At 38.6% G+C, this 19,343-nt stretch overlaps 2 protein-coding genes across 2 annotated transcripts; one reads left to right on the top strand and one right to left on the bottom strand.

Moving 5' to 3' along the window:
• Positions 1 to 780: 780 nt before the first annotated feature.
• LOC148741247 (GFP-like fluorescent chromoprotein amFP486) lies at positions 781 to 5,980 on the top strand. Its single transcript, XM_088737058.1, has 6 exons — positions 781 to 895; positions 2,823 to 2,961; positions 3,930 to 4,027; positions 4,444 to 4,668; positions 5,082 to 5,291; positions 5,730 to 5,980. The coding sequence occupies exons 2-6, from the start codon at positions 2,944 to 2,946 to the stop codon at positions 5,872 to 5,874; spliced, it is 696 nt and encodes a 231-aa protein (XP_088593184.1). The 5' UTR covers positions 781 to 895; positions 2,823 to 2,943; the 3' UTR covers positions 5,875 to 5,980.
• A 9,478-nt stretch (positions 5,981 to 15,458) lies between these two features.
• LOC148741246 (GFP-like fluorescent chromoprotein amFP486) lies at positions 15,459 to 17,093 on the bottom strand. The gene is made up of 3 exons (XM_088737130.1): positions 16,784 to 17,093; positions 16,162 to 16,371; positions 15,459 to 15,644 (listed from the first exon to the last, which is right to left on the bottom strand). Exons 1-3 carry the CDS (start codon positions 16,882 to 16,884, stop codon positions 15,500 to 15,502), a joined length of 456 nt encoding a protein of 151 aa, XP_088593256.1. The 5' UTR covers positions 16,885 to 17,093; the 3' UTR covers positions 15,459 to 15,499.
• Between the last annotated feature and the right edge of the window lie 2,250 nt (positions 17,094 to 19,343).

Raw genomic sequence — 19,343 nt, 5'->3', positions numbered from 1 at the left:
TTTATAGCCAGAATATCCAGAGGGAAGTTATCTTCCTACATTAAAAAATAAGGGAGGATAAGATTTAAAGAGAAGAAAAATACGCAGACACTCGATTGTGTTGACTCAGTGCTAGTTGGTCTAAGCCACACCCTCTACCGCCTACCGCCGTGAAAAAAGCCGACCGACAAAAATTTAATGCAAAGACACAAAGCGCACAAACTGATTCTTACAAAGCCCGGTCAAGCCGCCGGATGGTCTCTATATTTAGTCACAACTACTACAATGGACCGCTTTAGAAGAATGACACTTGTCGCCACAGGCAGGTAAATAAGCGAGCAATCAAAACAGTTTGGAGCCCCCCATGGGATAAGTTATTTGGGACAAGCTTTTGCTCCTCTGTAAGGGGCATTTCATAGATCAGGCAATCAAATTTACTTTGGCACTTTCTCAAGATCTTAATAGCCCGATATGTGTCACTTTGAAATGTTACATATTGCTCTTTAAAGTGATTATCGATTGAAAACGATCCTTTGTGTTCCTCAACGCGCTGATAGAGGTGTCGGAAGGTATACCCGACATAGTTTGCATCGCAAAAACCAGACTTTATAGCCAGAATAGCCAGAAGGAAGCTATCTTTCTACATTGAAAAATAAGGGAGGTTAAGATTTAAAGAGAAGAAAAATACGCAGAAACTCGATTGTGCGGATAATCATTGCTAGTTTGTCTAAGCCACACACCCCTACCTCCCACTGCCGTGAAAAAAGCCGACCGACAAAAATTTAATGCAAACACGCAAAGCGCACAAACTGATCCTTTACAAAGCCCGGTCAAGCGGCCGGAGAGGTTCTCTATATTTAGGCGCCACTACTACACTGGACCGCTCTAGAAGAATGACACTTGTTGCCACACACAGGTACATAAGTGAGCAATCAAAACATTTTGGAGGCCTCCATGGGCCAAGTTATTAATCAGTTTCGCAGTTCGGCTCAAACAGTTCCAGATGAATAAGTAAACGTGTTTTGTAGGTAAACGTATTGCGTGAGTGCTATGTTTTTGTTCCTTTCTCTAGAGTACTCGTCATTTGTTCAAATAATTTTTTTTTTATTCTTTCTTTTTTAAATGCGGATTAGAATATGCGCAGTAATATAATAATGAAAATAATTTAAAGAAACTAGTTCGAAACCCTCATGGTTACCCTAATCTCTGGGAAGCAACAATGATTACATAAAGTATGCTTCTTTTAATTTCTCCCTTCCATCGTCTCATTTTTACAACATAGAGACTGTTGCTGCAATCTGAAGTCACGGTCTTAATTGCACGTGGCAAAAATTCTTATGCCAAACGTATCACGTTTTAATAACTACCATTTAATTTGCAGATAATTTTTTTTTTACTTTCCAGCGTAACACAAACTTGAAATTAACTGATGAAGATTAGACGCAAAAGTTTGAAATAAAGGGAAAAAGCGCCAGCTCATTCCACAGGGTTGTGGCCTGTCAAAGCTACTTTTCAGGATGTTTGCCTTATGTTAGAGTTTAGAAAAACTATCCTAGGCTAAGCTACATTTATTGATAAAGCTCTGAGGGTCTTGCTGCTAAAGTACTTGTAATGCGTTTATAGATAAGTTTAAATAGCTTGTTTCTGAAAAAAAGATGAAAGATTGCATGCAGACAGTGGTGGTGGATCCAACACTCGAAGTCTAAATTCCAAAAAACATATAGTTTACGCTGGTTATGTTATAAGTTCTGTCTGTCTGAAACTTAAACGGCAAACTGATTAAAAACAAATGATCATTCCAAAAACAAGCCTCTGATCGACGGAACGGGTCAACAACCAACTAATTGCAAAGGCTATAACCGAACAGTCTCATGTCTAATCGCAAGGACGCGAATAAATTTGTGAATTTTCACAGAACAGAGATTTTAAAGCTGAACTTTGGACCGGAATCCCTTCGATATTCACCCTGACGCTCAAAACACCATCTTCAGAATTACATAGACTAAGGTGACCAATTCAGATAATCAAATCAGTCGATAAAACCAAATTGTTTGAATAGGTTATCAGTTCTGTCTGTGTGCCACCTTTGAAAGTACTTTTTTCCTCATTTTTTTTGTTTCCAAAAGTAAAGCAGTAAATAATTTACTTAGACAGCAAGTTAATTACAAAAAGGAATTCTTTTCCTATAAGCGAGCCTTTCATCTTCCTAACACTCTCATATCCAACGACAAGGAATCGAAAGATTACTTATATTTTAGAAGGTTTGAAAGTGCCTCTATATATAAGTAGTAGCCAAATTTTACGCAATCAGGGAAGGTTAGAGTGTCCGTTTATCTTCCATGATTACATAATCATTCATCTTAATTTAGTAACACTGCAGGAAATAGGTTTTTACAGCGTATCAACGCAGTGTGACGCGGCAAAATTAAATAAGGCCACTACGATGGCCGTGTCTATACAAGATGACACCTGCAGTTTTACTTTGCTGCAAAGTTCCCGTAGTGTTTAGCCGCGAGGTTTCACAACTTTCAATTTTTTTTTTCTGTTCCATTCCGATTGACAGAGGCTTTGGCGCCCAAATAATAAATAAGTATCCTAGATTAGAGACGATTCGAAAAAGCGATAAATGCATTAGACTATTTGGCTTTGGAGCTCCCAGCTTTGAAAACTTCAACAATGCACGCAGTTAAGCATGAACCGATTGTTAAATTTCGCATGATAGTTTACGTGGTATCATTATCATTAAAGATAACATGATAGTTCACGTGGGATCATCATTAAAAATCACATGATGGTTCACGTGAGATTATCATTATCAATGACTCTTTGTTTGTTCTATTCAGCTTTAAAATCAATCCACCCTAACACTGCAGTCAGTTCAGCTTGGTCGGCGACGGAGTGAACTACAACAGATAATCTTAAACCCGAAATCAAGTTTTGAGAATCAAGCCATTTATCCTCAACATGTCTCATTCAAAGCAAGTAAGTGAATTCAAGTAATTAACTAAGCAAAGACAGTTGCAACTGAATGTACCCCGCTAACAAGGAATAACATAAAATCGTCTTAACGCAAACCGCTATGCCACACCCAAAACATGCTCTGCAAATGTCACTGACCTGACACTAATTCAAGTATAGCAGTGATCCTGGCAGGTGAGCTGTAATTTTAGCAATTACAGAAAAGAGGCTTTGAAAAATGAAGGTTTCCACAGGATTAAACCTCGTGCCTCCTAGATACCAGTTGGGTGCTGCTACTAACTAACTAGAAGTCCGCGCGTTGGGAGCGAGGCAAATTTTTGACGGTTATTTCCTTTCCCGTGAAGGAATCTGACCTCATTTTTTAATGAAATGAATTTCATTTGACCAGCGGATGAAAATTAAATAAAGCAATGATCCTCGTAGGTAACTTTCAATTTTTCTGGGTGTTCTGACATGTTCTCAAGTAGGATTCTCAATTGCAAAGGGAAAAGTTATTGGAACAGATGCATGCCCCACATACCACAGACAGAAACATGCCATACGAAGAACTATTGATCCTATTGTTAAGCCTAACTAGTTAACCCCACTTCATGTGCCGGTCAGTCATGGGCTCATTTAATTCATTTTGCATTTCTTAGAGCTTCCAACTCACCTTGGAGCGAAATTCAGTCTAGTGTTTTTATCTGATGTACTAAACTTTTACCGTTCAAGGAAAAATTTTAAAAGGCGGTCAAAGAGTAAGAAAATCAAATTCATAGCCAAACACGCACAAATGGTGTTAGGCGCTTCGTGATGATTTGATATGGCTCAAGGGGCTCAAGATACATCTTAATTGTAGAAAAAAAAAAACTACAATTATTTGAAGTAATGTGTAACAATACATGTAATCGCTGGGAAATCAGCTAAAGTCTCAGAATTATTTATGTCAGTTAAAATGTTTTTTTTTTTCCTTTTTCTTTTTACTTCTTTAGGGTATCACAAACGAAATGAGGACGAAATTCCATATGGAAGGCAGTGTCAATGGCCATGAATTCACGATCGAGGGTGAAGGAATTGGAAACCCTTACGAGTAAGTGTCTCTTAATTAAAAAAACAACATCTTAGATTATTTCATTGCCATGCATAACAAACAAGAGGACATCAGGGGATAGAGAATGAGGATTCTGCCCAAAAATTAATCAGAAGTTTTTCAGTCATAAACCATGAGCTTGTTTCTATCCAAGTTTGCAAATTACCTATGGTCCATGACATCGACTTCTTCATCAACTTCAAGAATCAGGCGAGAAGCTCAGCCACAACTAAACTCATTTACTCTCATTTACTCATTAATCTCTTACATGAAAGGTTGTGCAGTATTGTCTTATCGAGTTCAAGTTGTGATAATAAATATTTGGTTCCCTCTACTGAATTTTCGTGCATTTCCAGTTATACATGAGCCGTTTCTGAAAACAATTTCCAACACACTTTTCATCTTTTCATCTTTAGGGGGACACAGATGAGCGAATTATGCATCATCAAGCCTAAGGGAAAACCCCTTCCATTCTCCTTTGACATACTGTCGACAGCGTTTCAATATGGAAACAGATGCTTCACTAAGTATCCTCCAGGCATGACTGACTATTTCAAGCAGTCCTATCCAGATGGAATGTCATATGAAAGGTCATTCATATTTGAGGATGGAGGAGTTGCCACAGCCAGTTGGAACGTTCGGTATAAATGTAACTTCTCGCATGGCAGTTAGAGAACATTTTTAAAAGAAATGAGATCTTCAAGAATATTTTTGACATGGAGCAGGGAGTGGCCATTTTGAATATGCAATTTAGTTGCGATTCTCTCCCAAAAACTCATTTTGTCGACACACAGGTTGGGAAAAACCACATAAAAAATATTGTAACCTGAGGACATGCAGCTTACTTCAGTTTGAAAGGTGTTTTGGCCTCATCATATGAGACGACATTTGTGAGTAAGAGGGCTAAAACTGGAAAATGACTAAATTTATGACTAGGCTTTTTAAGCATTGCTCTACAGGGTATGCATATTGCAGTATTATTATTTCACGCAGCTGCAAGATTGATTTAACCTTTATTTTCAACTGATACCCCAAAGTTTTCTCAATTTTGCAGTCTCGAAGGAAATTGCTTCATCCACAATTGCATCTATCATGGCGTAAACTTTCCCGCTGATGGACCCATAATGAAAAAGAAGTCAATTGGCTGGGATAAGTCCTTCGAAAAAATGACTGTGTCTAAAGAGCTGTTGAGAGGTGATGTGACTGAGTTTCTTCTACTCGAAGGTGGTGGTTACCACAGATGCCAGTTTCACTCTACTTACAAGTAAGATTTTTTTGTCTGCGTCAGCTCGGACGATTGTGAAACGTCCTCTTTGAATATATGGCTCCCTTCAGTTTTGTGTGTCCCAAAATTAAAGAAGTTAAAGAGAACCCAGAGATGAGGAGGGCCTCAACAGAACGGCAGAGTAACAATTCATCTTAAAAAAAAAACCTTCGGTATCGAATGAGTGAACTCTACAAGTAAAGGTGATGGACAAAATAACCATTAAATGATCAAAAGAATTGTTGAGTAAATTACTAAATTAAATTGCTATAAAATTACTAAATACTGAGTAAATTAAAGGCAAAGTTTTATTAGAGTTGTTCATAAAGCAAGTGTTGTCTATTTTTTCGTAGTTGTTTTTAATTGTTCTTTCGGGTTTTTTTTTGTTTCTTTGCCCTTTTTTTTTTTATTCTTTTAATTATTTTCTTTTTTGCACAGACCAGAGAAGCCGGTCACACTGCCCCCGAATCATGTTATAGAACATCACATTGTGAGGACCGACCTTGGCCATAAAGAAAAAGGTTTTGTGGTCAAGCTGGAAGAACATGCTGCGGCTCACGTTAACCCTATGAAGGTTAAATAAGTCTTTGTAAGATGGAAGCATTTTCATTACTTACAATCAATGCCCTGAATTCATTGTAACTCGAATCAGGTCAGTTGAATAATAAAAAGAAAATTGATATAATAAACTGTGTATTGTCATTATCTTATTTCGTGCGGCCATGAATGCTCCCTGAGACTAAAAACTGGGAGCACATGTATTGCAGACTTATTTGCAACTATTTTCCATGACTGCCTACACATAGTTAGACGCCCACAACTCGTTTTCAATAACTGTCATCCCCTCTATCGGGTCATGTAATAGGAGAGTCAATTGGTCAGCGCCGGAAACTAAATGAACTGCCAGCCAGAAGAGCGAAGACTCTATTTAATTTATCGCTGAATGAAAGCGATGACACAGAGAAACTGAGAAGAAATTTTTTTAAAAAAGCAAACGAGAAATAGCGTTATGCTAGTTGAAGGCTCAAATCGTAGATTGCTACTGAAGGGGGGACATTGAGGTTGGCGGTGTTGCTTGTCGACCCTTTTTTAATGCGGTATGGAGGTGAAGAACTGTAAGTTCGCAAGTTTTAGTAAGAGTTAACTCTTAACTCTAAGAGTGACCAGCATCTAACTTCTCTTCACAGCAACATCTGAATTAAGCATTAAGGTCAGGAGAATAAAGCAAATGATATCTAATTTTAGCATGATAATAGACTGAACGGTGCGTGACTCAGGGAAAATTCTCACAGGTTAGAAACATAATTTCTCTCACCACGAAAAAAGGTATATTCCACTCGTAAATCACTTGTAGAGACACATGATCATTTTATCCATAGCACGAATCCTAAAATTGCGCGAGATAGGTACCTAACAATCCGATGAAAGAGAATCCTAAACATGCACGATATAGGAACACAATAATCCAATGATAAAGACTTAAAAGTGTGCGAGATAGGTACCTTTCTCCTGCACTTTTAGGATTGTTATGTACCTAACAATCCAATGAAGAAGAATCTGAAGAGTGCTCGAGACAAGAACATAACCATCCGATGAAAGAAAGTCCTAAAAGTGCTCGAGGTAGGAACGTAACAATCCAGTGAAAGAGAATTTATAAAGTGCTCGAGAGGCTCGTAACAATCCAATAATAGAGAATCCTGAAAGACACGGGATAGGAACATAGCAATCCAACAATAGAGAATCCTAAAACTGTGCGAGATAGGTACCTAACAACCAAGTGAAAGGGAATCTTAAAAGTGTGCGAGATAGGAACGTAACAATCCAACAAAAGAGATCCTAAAAGTGCACAAGATAGGTACGTGACAACGCAATGAAAGGAAATCCTAAAAGTGTGCGAGATAGGAACGTAACAATCCAATAAAAGAGAATCCTAAGAGTGCGCGATATAGGAAGGTAACAATCCAATGATGGAGTGTCCTAAAAGTGTGCCGGATAGGAACGTAACAATCCAATTAAAGAGAATCCTAAAAGTGCACGACATAGGAACGTAACAATCCAACAAAAGAGAATCCTTAAAGCTTGCGAGATAAGAACGTGACATTCCAATGAAAAAAATCCTAAAAGTGCTTGAGATAGAAAAGTAAAAATCGAATGAGAGAGTCATAAAAGGCGCGAGATAGGAACGTAACAATCCAATGAAAGAGAATCCTAAAAGTGTGAGAGATAGGTACGTAACAATTCAATGATGGAGAATCCTAAAAGTGTGCGAGATAAGAACGTAACAATCCAAAGAAAGGGAGCGTGCGAGATAGATACGTAACGATTCAATAAAGAAGCATTCTAGAAGTCCGCGAAATAGTTACGTACCTAGCGTCCAAGGATAGAGAGCCCTAAAAATTTGCATGTTAGTGCGTAACATTCCAATGAAAGAAAATTCTAAAAGTGTGCGAGATAGGTACGTAACAATGAAAAGAATCCTAAAAGTGCGTGAGATAGGTACCTAACAATCAAATGATAGATAGTCCTAAAACTGCACGAGATAGGGACGTAACAGTCCAATAAAGGAGAATCCTACAAGTGCGTGACATAGGTACATAAAAAATCCAAGGATAAAGAATCCTAAAAGTGTGCGAGATAGGACGTAACAGTCCAATAAGAGAAAATCTTAAAAAGTGCGCGTGATAGCTACCTAAACTCCAGTGATAGAGAGTTCTAAAAGTGTGCGAGATAGGAACGTAACAGTCCAGTAAAGGAGAATCCTATAAGTGCACGAGATAGGTACCTAACAATCTTATGATATAGAGTCCTAAAAGGCGCGAGATAGGAACGTAACAGTCCAGTAAAAGAGAATCCGAGAAGTGCACACGATGGGTATCTAACAATCCAATGATAGAGAATCCTAAAAGCGCGCGGGAAAGGAACGTAACAGTCAAATGAAAGAGGATCCTAAAAGAGCTCGAGATAGGAACGTAACAGTCCAATGAAAGAGGTTCATAAAAGGCGCGAGATAGGAACGTAACAATCCAGCGAAAGAGAATCCTGAAAGGCGCGAGATAGGAACGCAATAATCCAATGATATAGAGCCCTAAAAGTGTGCGAGATCGGTACGTAACGATTCAATAAAAGAGAATCCTAAAAGTGTGCGAGATAGGTACCTAACAATCCAATAATAGAGAATCCTAAAAATGCGCGAGTTAGTACAAAACAATCCCGGTAATGAAAGAAAATCCTAAAATTACGCGAGATAGGTGCGTAACAATCCAATGATAGAGAGCCTTAAAATGCGCGAGATGAGTACCTAACAATGCAACTGATAGAGAATCCTTAACAATGCGCAACTTAGTACCTAACAATCCAATCCAACAAAAGAGAATCCTAAAAGTACGCGAGATAGGTACGTAACAAAGAAAAATGACATCAGCTGTGATTGACAAAGGAAATGAGGTTAGGCAAAGTCACGGTTAAAAATTGACTTATAGTCGACATTTAGTGAATAAACACATAATAAGTATTCCAGAAAAGAAAGGCAATGACCTATTAGTTCATTACCCCAGCAGATTTTAGGTGGGACTATTAAAATCATGTTAGACAATTAAGGCTTTCTTTCGTGCAATATTTTAAAACTATTTCATAATTTAGGGCTCAAAATATAGTTCGATTGTTGGCTTATTTGCGTGTTTATGGATTCGCTTATCGCCTTCCTTGCGCGGCTTATAACAGTAAAGGTGCCTACATGTTGGGTATCGCATCTTCAGACCCTCGTTAACCCCTCAGCAGTGGCATGGGTTAGCGTAACAGCTAGCTGCTTGGCCGAGTTGTATTTTGAGTTCAGGAAGTGTGTTGATAAATTGTCTATTAGCTGATTTTTCGAAATCGGCTGTGGAGCAAGGGCGTGATCCAACACTTATAATCAATCACTTTAAGGGAGTATGTTTCTTCTCCTGAAATTCGAGCCTCTCTTATTTCCCTATACAGAACAAGGTATTTCAATAGACATGCAAAGGAAGAGTGCAGTTTGAGTTACATTCGTTTCACAAAACGTGCAGTCAAGTTTCCTGTAATCAAGTTTAATGTCTTTGCGTGGGGCATGGTTGCCCATATTGCCCGAGCCAGAGGCTCATATAATCGCACGACAACACCCACCCATCCCACCCCAGGGGAGGACATCCATCACATAGTAATCTCGTGCGTGGGAAATCAACGTCTCCTACCCCTAACCCTGCAGGAGACGGGGCCTCCATTTATTCGTCCCTATCCGAGAAGACTAGAATATCTAAACCATTTCTTGATTTTATAGAAAGGCAGCATATTCTTCTCAATTATTTTAAGACCTTGGGTGTTGGTCCGGCCGGGACCAATCGCTTTGTCGATCTTGTTTACATTTGTTTTTGTTTCTTAGCCATTGCTTTCTTAGCGTATGTGACCTGAATGTAAAAAGTAAATTGAGGGTTTTATTTGGTTTCATCAGTAAATTCTCTTTTGTATTTTGAATATTCAGGGGAATGTTGCTATTTTCACGAGCTTTAAACTGCATGGAATCGCTCAATAGCCCGGTTGGGAAAAGGAAAACTTTTGGGAAAGAGCAGAAGTCTCGCGGGAACTGACTTTGGAAAGTATGGGATTGATGATCTTTCTAGTTCTAAACTTTACCACCGCGAATCGAAAACATAGATATCAAAAAAAGTTGCCGTTTTCAGAGATGAGAAAGGGTTGTGAGCGGCTCGTGGTAATTGTGGGTAGTATTAAAAAGCAGAAGTTTCAAACGAATCGACAATACTTTTTTCCCCAGTTTTAAGTCTCAAGGAGTATTCATAGCTTTACGAATTGAGAGAATATGACACTACACAGTTGATTTTATCAATGGTGATTTTTATTTTTCAACTGACCTGATTCGTATGACAATGAATTCAAGACTTTTCGTGGAAGTAATGAAAATGCTTTAATCCCAGTTACGAAGGGTTGATATGAGCCACAGCAATTTCATCCAGCTGGACCCTCTTGCCATCATTATTAAGGTCGATCCTCGCAATGCGATGTTCTACGACGTGGCTCGGAGGCAGTGTGGCCAGCTGGTTTGCATTTTGTTTTCAAAACAAATATAAAACATGCCTAATTCGTTCCCCCATGAGTGCTAGTTTTATATGTTTCTTTATGAACTGATCACGGCTATAACTATGATTTTTTTTCTTTTCAGTGTTGTTCAACCAGTTTTTGATATTCATTATCTTTTATTTTATTTTTCTCATCTTCCTACGCATCTTTAAGTGACTAATGGAGGGAATGAAAAGCTCTTAGCTAAAAGGACCTGATCACATTACAAACTGTCTTGTAGTATCTCGTGAAGAATCTTATTCGATACAAAGATTTTACTGACGTGGGAAATAAGTATTGAGCCGTTTCTCCGGGCCCTTTTTTTATTCCTGCGTTCTATTCGGTAGTTTTAATTCCGTAAAATTCAAAAGAGGAGATTCAAATGCTTTACAGCGACAATATCCAACCGTTGCAGCTGTTACAGAAACAAAGTAGTCACTTGTAGGAAGTGTGATACTTGCAACTGTGATAACCGCCTCCTTAAGTGGTAAGAACATAGTCACATCACCTCTCAGTATGTTGTTAGAGACGGTCATTTTCTCAAATGACGGGTCCCAGGAAATTGTCTTCTTTTGCTATATGGGTCCGTCAATGGGAAGGTTTATGCATAGAGTTGTGAATGAAGCAATGCCTCTGGAGACTGTAAAACTGAGAGAAGTTTCAGAGATCATTTAAAAAAAAAAATTAGATTACCCTTGTATCTACTACGTGAGATAATTAGACTGCAATTTGTATCCCTTGTAGAATGATGATTCAAAGTCTTTATTTTTTAGATATTTCCGTGACGAATTTTTCCAAATTAAACCCAGTTTCTCACAGATATCAGCCTATTTTGTTTTAAGGCTCAATCAACTTTCAAAATGAAGTAGTCTGCATTTTCTCAGGTCCCTTTGCTTTTTCTGTAGTTTCCATCTCCTGTAGGTTGTCATACGGAATGCGTTCTCGGGAGAGATTTACAAATTTTTACTCTCAAAAGCGCTGTTCCCTCCTCCGTTTAAAATATTAATCTTCAAGAAAATGAATACTATACTAAAAATGACTTTATACCTAATATGCCCTCTGGCTGTCACAACCAACCATCCCATCCCCCAAAATAAATGTCCTTGCATATCACATTCCAGCTAGAAAGGCTAGCTTGAAGTATAGTGGGGCATACCCTCAGGATGTATAGGTAATCGCTTGGGGCGGAATAAAATTAACGATTAATATCACGCGTGTATGTTCTCAGAAGTTGCTGAAATTGCCCTCTTCGCTTCGCGCCAGTGTTCGGTCGAGGACATCGCTCTCGTACTCTTCTAAATTTGCTTCGAAGTTTCCTTAATTCGCCCACTTTTTAAAAACGTTCTTCCAGTACTCCGTACTTTTCCTCGTGTTTTAGTTTTCACTCTTGTCTTTTAATTGTTCGATATATTCCTCGTCAACTATCTCGAAACGAGACACCATAGTTACAGAAAGTCTTAAGCAACAATTTTTTCGATAGCATAGGCCGTTGCTAGGCAACCTGAGTACCAATCATGAGCTAGTAATTTTGCCCTCTTCTCAAGCAAAATTAAGAAAACATACCCTCTTCATTTACCAATCAGCATTCAATAATTTTGCCCTCTATTTTATTAACTTAGTAAAGCATCTGATCTGTTTACATATCTTCTATATTCGCCAGTTATGCGATTGGCCAGTTCGTCGTATCTTACTGAGCGTAAATACCTTCAAAACTTGGACTGTTCATTTCGTTTTCGGCTTTGGTGATTTTCGTCTCTGCTTGTGTTAAAATAACGCCAACTACTGCGCTTGGTATATTTACGAACCTTCTGTTGCAACTTTTCGGCTCGCCTGTCCCAAAATTTTACTTTCAATTAACGAAAAAGAGGTAGAGAGATGTCCAAGAAATGGTTAGGCATTGTACAAATTGGCAGATGGCGTGACAGCTTCAGCTCAGCTCGGTGATTTGTACTCTGATAATACACGCTCTTTCGATCAATAACAGCGTGCGTTGCATCCGAACTTTATTTCGTCGCGTAGTAATACACTGAATGGAAATATGCCTTCCAATTTGAGTAGCCATCGTTCTGGACTCACTAGCCTCGTGTTCATGTGGAAACACAATGGGGATTATTACATGTGTGAGAAGCTAGTGAGTTTAGAACAATGGCAACTCAAATTGGACACCATATTTGCATTTGGTGTATGCCTATCATTCTCGGAACATTCACTTGCAGTCGCGAAAAGATTAGAGATCTGCAAAATTAGCGGCGAAAGGTATTTTGGAGAGCTTTGATCGGTCAAGGATTACGCGCACATTCCTCCTCAGGGAGTATTGCTTGACCTCATTAACTTGTCGAGGCGTAGCTACGACACAATGCGCTAGTTTCTCTCCACTAGTCGGCAAGCAAAACAAACCATACGTGAAGCGCTGCGAACCGATTGATGTCAACTGAGAATATTCAGCAGACGCCCAAAAAGATCAGTAAACCTTCCACTACGGTGAATATCAGTTGTTGCAGGCTTTGCAGATCAGTTGAAGACGTATCTTACTCGAAGAACATATATGCGAAAATTGCGCATTGCTCGCCGCTGCTGATCACGAGGACGTTATGGCTGGCCTTTGAGACGAAAAAAACTTTTGCCACAGCTACTATGTAAGATCTTTCGAAAGACGCTCTTTTCGAAACAGTGAAGCAGTATACAGAAATATCACCATCTGTGCCACGCACAAGAGTACAAGGGAATTTGAGAGAAGAAACTGACGTGGTTTAAATTTCGTTTCAGTACCAACACAAAGGCAGTCTTTGCCAGGAAAAGAAGTAAACAACTGTTTGTTCGATAGTGTTTTGCCAGATTTTTTTTTAGTTACGTCTTGACGGTCCCAGATACTTCTTTACCCCTTCCGAGTTGCGAGTATTTTTACGAAAGGTGATAAATGTATTTCAGACTGAGCTACCTTTGATTGAGTCAGCCGCTGTCGGAAATGTTTGGGAAGATGTCCAAGACCAGGAAAAATCGTACACACATTTTTTTGGGCTTGTTTAACCGGTCTCTCTTTTTTTAATACCTATTCCGTTCAGCCGAAGAGAAAAAAAAATTGCGCAAGCGATTGTGTGTACTTGTTCGCTTTCCTTTGTTGACATAACTTAACGTGCCAGTGTTCATTCCGGATCACAAATAAACCAATGGCTGCCGGTTCTCCTTCTTATTTTGTCTTTAATAAAGGCGTTGAAAGGCAAAACAACAATAATAACTGGACTGAGGTCACAATAGCTACTCCGAGATATAGCGACTTGAAGGCCACTCTAAAATATGCCGACCTGAACAACGATAACGTCGATTTGAAGATGTCAAAGGAAATGAGGCAAAATTAGAGCAATCAAAAGACTCGTCCCCAAGGAATATTTTAGCTCTGTAAAATACACATGACCAGCCCTAACCAGGGTTTGCCTTTTCTCACTCCAGGGGGCTAGGAAAATGAGAGACACTGAGAAAACTCAGTGTTATTTTCAGCCATAGCGCATTGTGTTTGGGAATTAAGAACGAGTCTCTGTCAGAATCAAACAACTTAGGAAATGAATCAAACAACTTGGGAAATAAACATTTTCAACTCCCTTCGAATTTTGCATGCAGTTAGGTACCTGGGGGGGGGGGGGTGCACAAAAATGTCCTTTTTAAAGGTTACAACACGTTTGTTGCAATGATAACAATGGATGATTGATTGATTGATGAAGGACTTAGAAACAAAAATTTCTGTAAATTTCAACGACGACTCCAAGAAAGCTTTAATTCGGGCTGGTGCAATAGGACAAATTTGGTGGAAGGAAAATAGTGTACAATTAGTAAAAAAAGAATAGTTGGACAGTGTTTGAATCAGCGCACATCACTCGATATTGTTGTCATTCGATCTTGCCGCTTTTGTCTTGGTACAGTCTAATAATGTTATTACAGAATTGAAAGTTAATTTCTCACAATCCAAATAAATTTCACCAGTTGAATTTCTACAAATGACCTTTGTTTCGCTAAAATACCTCCGAAAATATTAAAATGCTTCCTATGCTTACAAAAATTTGAAAACTTTCCGTACAGATTATCAGATCGCATCGCAGTAGTAGGCCAACTGTGGCCACAAAAATCACGTTTCCTCCGTCTTAAGTAAAATAGGCATTTGGGAAGTTCTGAATACCGCAACACCGCAAAAAAAAAAAAAATAGAAAAAACACCGCACCACCGCAAGAAATATTACCGAGACGTATGGCAGCGACACCGGTATATAAAAAATCCGTAAGGATTTACCTGGTCTGGTCTCGCTCATCTTTATCACGCGCTGGTCTTTGGCTGACCGATAGCGCGTACGGTAGAGCTCCATAGATAGTTCAAGTAAAATATAAACGAGTACAGAGCCTGGGGACAATCAGCTAATGTTTATCAAAGATTAAGTCGGATGTATTGCTTACTTTGTTCCACAATTAACCACGGGCTATCGAAAGGTTTAAAGAATAATTTGCAACACCGAAAATGGTTTATTTTACCGAACACCGTCGCTTTGAAGTTACAAACATCGTACACTGCAGCTGTAAGGTTTGAGATCACCGCAACTGACGGTTCTTCACCTCCATACCGCATTAAAAAAAGGGTCAATAAGGAACACCGCAAACCTCAATGTCCCCCCTCCAGTAGCAGTCTATGATTTGAGCCTTCATCTAGCATATCGCTATTTCTCGTTTGCTTTTTTTAAAATTTCTTCTCAGTTTCTCTGTGTCATTGCTTTCATTCAGCGATAAATTAATTACAGTCTTAGCATTTCTGGCTGGCAGTTCATTCAGTTTCCGGTGCTAACTAATTGACTCTCCTATTACATGACCCGATAGGGGGAGGATGACAGTTATTGAAAAAGAGTTGTGGGTGTCTAACTATGCGGAGGCAGTCATGGAAAATAGTTGCAAATAAATCGGCAATGCATGTGCTCTCAGTTTTTAGTCTCAGGGAGCATTTATGGCCGCACGAAATGAGATAAGGACAATACAGTTTATTATATCAATTTTCATTTTTATTATTCAATTGACCTGATTCGAGTTACAATGAATTCAGGGCATTGATTGTAAGTAATAAAAATGCTTCCATCTTATAAAGAGTTATTTAATATTCAAAGGGTTAACGTGAGCCGCAGCATGTTCTTCCAGCTTGACCGTAAAACCTTTTTCCTTATGGCCAAGGTCGGTCCTCACAATGTGATGTTCTATAACATGATTCGGGGGCAGTGTGACCGGCTTCTCTGGTCTGTGCAAAAAAGAAAATAATTAAAAGAAAGAAAGCAAAAAAGGGCAAAGAAACAAAAAAAAAAAAAACCGAAAGAACGATTAGAAACAACTACGACAAAAATAGACAACACTTGCTTTATGAACAGCTTTAATAAAACTTTTCCTTTAATGTACTCAGTATTTAGCAATTTAATTAGTAATTTAATTTAGTAATTTACTTAACAATTCTTTTGATCATTCAGTGGTTATTTTTTCCATCGCCATTGGAATTATTGCGTAAATAAAAAGGTAGAAAAGAAAACGTTTAGGCCGAAGAGGGGATGAATTAACTTTTTGTTACTTGTGGAGTTCACTCATTCGATACCGAATATTTTTTTCTAAGATGAATTATTACTCTTCCGTTCTGTTGAGGCCCTCCTTATCCATGGGTTCTCTTTAACTTCTTTAATTTTTGGAAACACAAAACAGAAGAGAGCCGTATATTCAAAGAGGACATTTCACAATCGTCGGAGCTGATGCAGGCACGAAAATCTTACTTGTAAGTGGAGTGAAACTGGCATCTGTGGTAACCACCACCTTCGAGCAGAAGAAACTGAGTCACATCACCTCTCAACAACTCTTTAGACACCGTCATTTTTTCGAACGACTTATCCCAGCCAATTGACTTCTTTTTCATTATGGGTCCATCAGCGGGAAAGTTTACGCCATGATAGATGGAATTGTGGATGAAGCAGTTTCCTTCCAGACTGCAAAATTGAGAAAACTTTGGGGTATCAGTTAAAAATAAAGGTTAAATCAATCTTGCAGCTGCGTCAAATAATAATACTGCAATGTGTATACCCTGTAGAGCAATGCTTAAAAGCCTAGTCATAAATTAAGTCATTTTCCAGTTTTAGCCCACTTACTCACAAATGTCTTCTTACATGATGACGCCAAAAATCCTTTCAAAATGAAGTAGTCTGCATATCTTGAGGTCACTATACTTTTTATGTGGTTTTTCCCAACATGTGTGTCGTCAAAAGGAGTTTTTGGGAGAGAATCACAACTAAATTGCATTTTCAAAATGGCTACTCCCTGCTCCATGTCAAAAATATTCTTCAGGATTTCATTTCTTTTGAAAATGTTCTCTAACTGCCATGCAAGAAATTACATTTATACCGAACGTTCCAACTGGCTGTGGCAACTCCTCCATCCTCAAATATGAATGACCTTTCATATGACATTCCATCTGGATAGGATTGCTTGAAATAGTCAGGCATCCCTGGAGAATACTTAGTGAAGCATCTGTTTCAATATTGAAACGCTGTCGACAGTATGTCAAAGGAGAATGGAAGGGGTTTTTCCTTAGGCTTGATGATCCTTAATTCGCTCATTTGTGTTCTCCTAAACATGAAAACACGAAAAGTGTGTTAAAAATTGTTTTCAGAAACGGCTCATGTATAACTGGAAATGCACGAGAACTCAGTAGAGCGAACCATGTACTTATTATCACAATTCGAACTCAATAAGACAAATACTGCATAACCTTTCATGTCAGATATTAATGTAGGGTAAATGAGTTTAGTTGTGACTGAGCCTCTCGCCTGATTCTGGAAGTTGATGAAGAAGTCGATGTCATGGACCATGGGTAATTTGCAAACTCGAATAGAAACAAGCTCATGGTTTATGACTGAAAATCTTCTGATTAATCTTTGGGCGGAATCCTCCTTCTCCATCCCTTGATGTTCACTTGTTTGGTAATGCACGGTAATGAAATAATCTAAGATGTTTTGTTTTTTAAGAGACACTTACTCGTAAGTAACAATCAACAGTCTCTATGTTGTAAAAATGAGACGATGTAAAGGAGAATTTAAAAGAAGCATACTTTATGTAAATATTGTTGATGCCCAGAGATTAGGGTAACCATGAGGCTTTTGAACAGGTTTCTTTAAATTATTATTATTATTATTACTATTATTAGTATTATTATTATATTACTATGGTTTTTTTAATCAGCATTTAAAAAAAATTAATCAAAAAAAATTCTTTCAATAAATAATGAGTAATCTAGAGAAAGGGACAAAAACATAGCACTCATGCAATACGTTTACCAGCCAAACACTTTTACTTATTCATCTGGAACTGTTTGAGCCAACCTGAAACAAAGTTAGATAATCAAATTTTTTCTTTTGCAAACCTCCTCAAAACTGTTTAATAACTTATCCCATGGAGGGTTCCAAAATGTTTTTATTGCTTACTTATATACCTGTCTGTGGCAACAAGTGTCTTTCTTCCAGAGCGGTCCAGTGTAGTAGCGGCGGCTAAATATAGAGAACCCCTCCGGCCTCTTGACCGGGCTTGGTAAGGATCAGTTTTTTTGCTTTGTATCTTCGCATTAAATTTTTGTCAGCCGGCTTTTTCACGGCGGTGGGTGATAGGGGGGTGTGGCTTAGACCAACTAGCAATGATTATCCACACAATCGCGTGTCTTTAAATCCTATCCTCCCTTATTGTTCAATGTGAAAAGATAGGTTCCTTCTGGCTATTCTGGCTATCAAGTCTGGTTTTTGCGATACAAACTATGTCGGGTACACGTTCCGACACCTTTATCAGCGCGTTGAGGAGCACAAAGGGTCGTCTTCAAACGGTAATCACCTTAAAGAGCAACATGGAACAGTCCCAAGTGACACATCGTGGTTTTAAGATCTTGAGAAAGTGCCAGAGTTAATTTGATTGCCTGATCTATGAAATGCTCCTTACAGAGGAGCAAAAACTAACTTCCCCGCATTGTCCACACAAGCTCCAAATGGAACATGGCACGTTGAACAAACGATCGCAAGCTATTTAATGTTAACCCGACCTGAAGAGACACCTGCACTGCATGCTAGAAACTGTCTGAATTACCTAACAAATAGGAATAACTGAGTTGAGTTTGAAGTCATAAACCGACATTTACCGACAAGGAACAAAAATTGAAAATTATAATCGACTACTGACAACGTAACGAAATTCTAACCGACAATCGACAGATGGACCCCCTTACCCCCTTCCCAATTCAGACCCTCACATTACCGAAAGGTAGAATTCTTCCGCCTGCACAATTAGCAAGGTTTTATCTCCGAGAGTTCATAAAAACCCACAGATTAGCGAGCCAGCGCAAAACATCATGGATTTAGCTTTTGGACAAGGTTGCTCGAATTTACTTCGAAAACCACCGGTCTTAAAACATGTTGAATAAGATCTCTGTTGTAGTTAACCACCAAGGTTGAATAGCCTAGTTATTGTAGTCAAGTTGGTGAAAAAAATCTAAACTTTGTATTTGTAAATATCGCCAGGAAATATTGGTATCAAATTCCACGGCTTGGCCGTTCCAAATTGAAGTAGCCCTTCTCAATTGACTCTGGCGCCTAGTTCTTCGCGAAAATAATTCATCTTTGTGGGTTGCCCTTAAGGGCCAGCTTCAGATAAATTCAAATGCATATAATTATATATGAATAGAAGCCGTTCGATCAAAACAAATTGATTAAAAACAAATGATCATTCCAAAAACAAGCCTCTGATCGACGGAACGGGTCACCGAACCAACTAATTGCAAAGGCTATAACCAAACAGTCTCACGTCCAACGACAAGAACGCTAATGATTTTGTGAATTTTCACCGAACAGAGATTCTAAAGCTGAACCGTTTTGGAGCGTAAGCCCTTTGTCATTCACCCTGACACTCAAAACGCCATCTTCAG

Source organism: Stylophora pistillata, chromosome 1 (genome assembly GCF_964205215.1).
Source record: "Stylophora pistillata chromosome 1, jaStyPist1.2, whole genome shotgun sequence".
Lineage (NCBI taxonomy): Eukaryota > Metazoa > Cnidaria > Anthozoa > Scleractinia > Pocilloporidae > Stylophora > Stylophora pistillata.
The sequence above is the reverse complement of the archived record's forward strand: the minus strand, read 5'-3'. Positions and strand labels throughout refer to the sequence as shown.

What these genes read in the sequence shown, in the direction of transcription:
- LOC148741247 (XM_088737058.1), top strand. An exon ending in GGAATTGGAAACCCTTACGA is followed by an intron (nt 4,028 to 4,443) that starts GTAAGTGTCTCT and finishes TTTCATCTTTAG; the next exon opens with GGGGACACAGATGAGCGAAT. An exon ending in CAGTTTCACTCTACTTACAA is followed by an intron (nt 5,292 to 5,729) that starts GTAAGATTTTTT and finishes TTTTTTGCACAG; the next exon opens with ACCAGAGAAGCCGGTCACAC.
- LOC148741246 (XM_088737130.1), bottom strand. Translation starts at nt 16,884, where the DNA reads ATGCCTGACTATTTCAAGCAATCCTATCCAGATGGAATGTCATATGAA. An exon ending in ACAGCCAGTTGGAACGTTCG is followed by an intron (nt 16,372 to 16,783) that starts GTATAAATGTAA and finishes TCAATTTTGCAG; the next exon opens with TCTGGAAGGAAACTGCTTCA. An exon ending in CAGTTTCACTCCACTTACAA is followed by an intron (nt 15,645 to 16,161) that starts GTAAGATTTTCG and finishes TTTTTTGCACAG; the next exon opens with ACCAGAGAAGCCGGTCACAC.